Source organism: Petaurus breviceps, unplaced genomic scaffold (genome assembly GCF_028583685.1).
Source record: "Petaurus breviceps papuanus isolate PSGF00001 unplaced genomic scaffold, PetGlider_PUasm1.0 387, whole genome shotgun sequence".
Lineage (NCBI taxonomy): Eukaryota > Metazoa > Chordata > Mammalia > Diprotodontia > Petauridae > Petaurus > Petaurus breviceps.
Window position 1 is genome coordinate 1,904,526 of NW_027186308.1, and position 6,000 is coordinate 1,910,525.

The 6,000-nt window shown below is 50.0% G+C and overlaps 1 protein-coding gene across 1 annotated transcript in view; it reads left to right on the forward strand.

Annotated features, from left to right (window-relative positions):
* PCBP3 (poly(rC) binding protein 3) overlaps positions 1–5,690 on the forward strand; it is a 368,694-nt gene extending 363,004 nt beyond the window's left edge. Inside the window, exons 15-16 of the mRNA XM_069100309.1 lie at positions 558–610; positions 5,362–5,690. Of these exons, the coding sequence (XP_068956410.1) occupies positions 558–610; positions 5,362–5,535 (227 nt within the window). The 3' untranslated portion in view covers positions 5,536–5,690. The remainder of the gene's footprint in view (positions 1–557; positions 611–5,361) is intronic.
* The last annotated feature ends 310 nt before the right edge of the window (positions 5,691–6,000 follow it).

Here is a 6,000-nt window from a genome sequence, read left to right on the forward strand (position 1 = left end):
ACCTCCTGGCCACAGATATGTGCTGCTGGACACTGTGATGAAATACTCCCATTGCAGGAGGATGAAATACCCCCTACTGACACAGAGGAGGGTCTCCACATGCTTAATGATGTGGTTTCTTCTGCATATGATGCTGCCTAGCTTCATGACTCCCAAATGGGTTTTGGAAGTTTTCTCAGTAGCTTACACTAATCTGATATTGTCTCATGGAGACCAAAGGTAGGCAGAAGACAACAACATCATTGTAAAGAAATGGTCACTGCCTGGCTTTGGTGACTTCTTTAAATTAAAAAAAAAAGTATTAGAGAGAAGTAGAGAACAGAAGAATCCCCAAATCCCTAGCTTGGGTCAGGACACTGAGCATCCTTGGCTCAGGCTCCCTCTCCATTGAATCTCTGTGGTACTCACCAAACCTCCCACCCTTAGGCACCTTCCTTCCCTCCCCCTGTAGACAAGCAGCTCCACGTGTGATCAATGTGTGCCTCTGTTCTTCCCCAATGTCAGACAAGGTGTGGTTTTCCTTCACGCTGTAACCATGTTCCCTTACCTGTGACCAGGTCTGGATGCCAGTCCCCCGGCCAGTACTCATGAACTCACCATTCCCAATGATGTGAGTATCGCCTCTCTGACTCTTCTGTGTGCCCGTGTGTGAGGGAGGGTCACGTGTGAGTGGGCACTCTGTTGGGCACTCAATATGAGGCAGAGAGGCCAGCTCTGGCTGGCTAGCTGGCAAGCTGCCTAACTCAATGGCACCTTGTAGCTCAACACTGGCCCACCACGAAACAAGCATGAGGGGCAAGCAGGATGGGCCCACTGGCCTGTGGCCATGCCCGCTGCTTTAGCTGGACCTTGTTTGGCTTTGAGAGTTTGCCCGCCTTTTCTTCTTCCTTTATCTGCATTTAAAGTGAATTTAGTGCTCATGAAAGAGGCTGAATTGAAAGTCCTCAGCCCTGAAAGGGACTAGGGCTGTGAAAGAACTAAGGGGTCCTAAAGTCTTTCAGCCCTCCTCACTCCAAGTCTGAAGGGAGGGGCACAGATCTTTAGGGTGGGAAGGGTCCTGAGTGGCCACCTAGTCCAACACACACATGGCAGAGCAAGAATCATCCTTCCTCCATCTCTGGCGGTCACTCATCAGGCCTTTGCATGAATGCCTCCAGGGGGGCAAGCCCACCAGCTTCCCAAGGGAGGCTATTCCTTCTGCTTTGGTCCAGCTCTCATTGTTAGGAAGGTTTTCCTGAAAGCAAGCTGTTCACAACTCCCACCCTTTACTCCTGGTTATCAGTCCATAAAGCCACTTCTGAAGGATAGCCTTTAGCTACAGAAGAAAGAGGTTGTGTCCCACTCAAGTTTTCTCTCTAGGCTAGACACACTTCCAACTGCCCTTCCTCTGACACAGGGTCCACCATCATGGTTGCCTTCCTCTGAAAGAGACTGCCATAGACCAAATCCTTTCCCTCCGAATGTTTAGAATCTTCACTTACAAGTTCTAATATCCTAAGACTTCTTCTTGGCCATGATTCTGGGTAATCGAGAGAGGGATCAGTACCAGTTTTTCTCAATGTCCCATCTCTTCTACTTGTAGATAATGGATTATTTACAAGCAAACCTTTTTCAAGTCTCAGTCACTGGGAGTCCCTTATCAGTCAGAAAATCCACCCCTGTAAATCTGAAGGTGTTCCTTTCTCTAGTGTAAAAGCTCAGAATGGGAGATAAACAGAGACCGAGGCAAAGAAGAGAAATATATAAGGTGCTCCAGCAACAGCAAAGGATAGGACTCTGCCTTTGTGAACATCTGGGAAAGAAGGCCAGGGGAGTAGGAAGGAGGGAGGGCAGTGGGGATCCAGAGGCAAAAAGAGCCAAATCTCCCCCAAACGGGCTTGACCTTTGAAAGATCATGAAAGCATCCTCAGCTTTTGGCTTCTCTCGATTGAAGAATTCTGCCTTGATTGTCATTGATACCATCACCCTGATGATCAATCAAAGTTTGCCTTTGTTAATGTTCACAGTGGTTCCCAGGATCACCCCTCTCTCCATCTTCGGAGCACCCACAATGTCCCCATCCTGTCCTGCCCTGGGGTGCTAGGCAGGACTGTGGGTCTGGGAAGAGAGAGCTGAGGCTTCCTTTTCCCATTAGGATATGTCAGTATACTGGGCTGCCTTTCTAATGGCTCATGTGAATCTGGGCATAAGCTATCTGGTGTGTACCTATGGATTTCCCAAATGTTGAGAGCTCAGTGAAGAAGGGTTCTGTCTACTCCAGGGATGAGAATGTGCTGCTACCAAACCTCACAGGCTACTTCCCCAGATGCCCCCATGTAATGAGATGACTGGAGAGGTGCAGGGGATGGGGGTCCCAAAGGAAGGAGCCAGAGGAGCACATGGGGTAAGTGACTGACCTTTTCTTCTCATCAGTTACAAGCCTTTCTAAACAGCCATGCATCTTTGGAGAACAGCCATCCTGTCAGAAGTTCAGGGTTCATAATCAGAAGGAAGGTGACTTGGATTGTTCCACAAGAGCAAAAGGAAATAGCTCTCATGGCCCAAAAGGCGGGGCTGAGCACAGATCCCACCTCCTTTGGTGTCAGAAAGATGTGGTGTCACACCCTGGGTGTGACACATGCAGGCTGTGGGGGCCTAAGCAAGTCCCATAACCTCTGAGTACCCCAGGCTTCTGTCCCACAGCCACAAGGAGCCCCAGCTGTGCTGTTCTGCATTCACTGGGAGAAGGAATTCTCACCTGTGCCACATGTCTGACCTTGTTTTTTGCTTTGTTGTAACTGTTGTTAGTCTTCCCTTCCCTTCCTTTCTCCCTCCTCTCTTCTTCTCTCCTCTCCCTTCCCTTTCTCTCCCCTCCCTCTCCTCTCCTCTTCCTCTCCCTTCCTCTCCCCTCCTCTCTCCTCTTTTCTTTTTCTACTGGCCCTCTGATTTCTTTGGCCCAAGGAATGCCTGAATGAGGAAGCATCCCCTCCTCATGTGCAGATCACTACCTTCTCTTCCCCTTCTAGTCTTTCACAGTTGCTTGGGTTAAAGCATTTTGATGGGTTAAAGCACTTCCTTGCCCAGGTTTGCACAACCCATGGGCATCTGAAATGGCTTGAACCTATCTTCTTGAGTTAGGGCCAGCTCCACCCACTGCACCACCCTGCTCTTGGTTCGGCCTTACCACGTGAGGAAGCCGGCCTCCCAAGAGCTAGAGTGGAAGGACAGGGGGCCAAGCTGCTTCTCGGGCTTGGAGTCGCCAAAGCTCGGGAGAGGCGGGGAGCCGGGCCGACGAAGGCTGAACAAACGGCGGACCAAGGACGGATGGGAGCAGAAAGGCGAGGAGGTGAGGCTTAACCAAGCGACGGCTTGGGAAATGGAGAAAACACAGGAAAAACCAGTAGGACATCTAACAATCAAAAGAAGGAAAAGACTAAATGGAAAAGAGCAAACCGGCCTTTTCAAAGATAGTTTTCACAGTCAGTTCAAAGGCGGCTTATTGGAGAAGAGCCATAAAGCCAGAACGCAGCTCCATCGCTGGTGACCGAGAGGATCAGGGGAAAGGCCCCTCGCAAAGGATCTGAGTCAACAGAAAGATGTGTAAGTTTCCAAGGAAAGAGCTGCAGAGACAGCCAAGGCTGGACAACAGTCAAGGCTGGACAGCAGCCGCGGAAGGAGGAGCTGGCACTTGGGCAGCCCCTGGTGCCTCAGGAGCCGGCGCTTCATTGTTTTTGTCGCGGCTTCTTACTCCGGGGGAGGGCTTTCCCCAGGCTCCTGTACGCCCGGCCTCACCAGCTTTCTGGTTCACAGAAGGGCCCTGGCCCCGGCACCCGACAGCAGCAAGTGTGTGCAGAGCTCCAGCCTTGAACAGACTCAGATCCCCGTTGGGTCACCAAGAAGCGTTTCAGGTATGAACCAAATGCAAACTTCTGGAGAGGGCCCAAGGTCAGTGGCTGTGGGACTCCTGGTGCTCATCTCTACTGTGAGATCCAGCATTGTCTCTACAGTCTCCTCTCTGTCAGCTCAGAGACTAATTCTCTCTTCACGGTCACTGATCAGGCTTGATGCCACCACGGGAGCTCTCCCTAGAATTTCTGAATGTCCTCACACTTTGTCATTAGCTTGGTTCTCTTCACGCTTCCCAAAGAGCGATCGATGCTCTCGTCCCCGTTATAGAGATGGGGACATGGTACAAGAGGCAAAGCTGAAAACAAGACTGGTGCATCCCTCTTTCATGAGTTTCCCTTTTCCTTGGTGATAAGCCAAAGTCTTCTCTTCTTCCTGATGAGCAGAAAACCTGGGAAATCCCTCTGCCAGCGGCTCCTGGAGGCCTCCTGGCTCTTCTTGGTGTCTCTTTGCATATTGTCCATTTTCTTCCTTTCTCCTGTCAGCCAAGGTCTTTACAAGGCCACTTTAGGGCTGCTAGAGACAGGTGCTCACCTCACTAGAAGTCCTGAGAAGGCACCTGTCTTGAAAAGGCAGCTTCAGAAGCTAACAACCAAGAGGTGACCAATGTTCTCTTCTCTGAGGATCACCTCTGTGGGCAAGCAAGGTCAGAGTGCTAGCAGAGGCCAAGATGGCAGGCTTCTCTCTTGATGTTAGACTTGTTGCAGAGAGAGGGCTTTGATCTTCATGCCCTCCTCTTCATGCCCAGTGTCTTTCCCTGGCTACTCTTGGACCACTGTCTTCCATTTCTTTCTTCTCACCATGTTCTCCTAAACTTGGCTTCTGGGAAGAGCAACTCTCCCCTTGGCTTTCCTCCTGATCATCAGGCTGATTGAAGGCTGAAGGATGGTGATTTATGCCTGGCAGATGTGCAGAATCAATTGAGAACTCTTTCCAGGCTTTATCTGATTTTGTTAGAAATAAGAGAAAGCTAGGAGGAAAAAACAGTTACCATTGGTCAGGAATACACAAACCAAGGGTAAGGGTTTTCTGTCACATGGCTAACCCTAACTAACTTTCCTCAGAAGCAAGGCATCGGTCCACTACTCTTCCAGCTCTGGAGCCCCAGGGTCAGTTCTGATCTGGTTCCCATGTGAAGGTGGGGTTTAAGTGACTCAGGCTGAATGTCACCCTAAGAATTCTGATCACAGCACAAGGCTTCACCCTTTGGAAAGAGTCTTCCAGCTTGGTGGGTCCTCACCATGGGGGATCCCACTAAGGAGACCTGCTGGACTGTGGGGTAAGCAGCCTCAGTTCCAATGGGACCCCAGGCAGGGTTTCTTCCTTTCAGGAGCACTAAATTTTCCCATTGATTCAAAGAGCAAAGTCAATTTGCCAGCAGATGCAGCAACCTGTGGCCATTTGCTCCTGCTTACTGGCAAGGAGAGGACTTCCTCAGACTCTTCTCTAAGAAATTCCCTCCGTCCTTTTTTCTAGCTAATAGGCTGCATAATCGGACGCCAAGGGACCAAAATCAATGAAATTCGGCAGATGTCTGGAGCACAGATCAAAATCGCCAATGCCACAGAAGGGTCATCGGAGCGCCAAATTACCATCACAGGAACCCCTGCTAACATCAGCCTTGCCCAGTACCTCATCAATGCCAGGTGAGCAGTGGTAACTGGAGCCTTGACTATCGCCCCATTGCCACCCCAGTCCTCTGGGTTGGCTCCTGCTAAAGGAAGGACAATCAAGCAATAAGCTATGATAGCACCAAGTCTCCTGTGGCTAAGATCCAGATTCAGGAGAGGCCCCCATACTGTAGGCAGGAAGAGAAGGCATCTTGAGACTTGAAACTTGACCAAGTTCAAAGTAAGTGGAATGCTGGACCAACCCTCTTGTCAATCAGTAGCCTCTTTACCATCATGAATAGCCACGAGTGGCTAGGCCATGCTTTAGAGATACCTGGTGCCATATTTTAAATGGTAGTCACCACATCCAGCTTGTTTCCCTTTCCAATCTTGAGATATTCCTTTCATTGAAACTTGATGTGGAAAGTTGTCTGGGCTAGGGGGAGTCCCGTTGCCTGGCTGGTATGCAATATGCATTATTCAAATCAGCTTCCTGGAAGCTTAA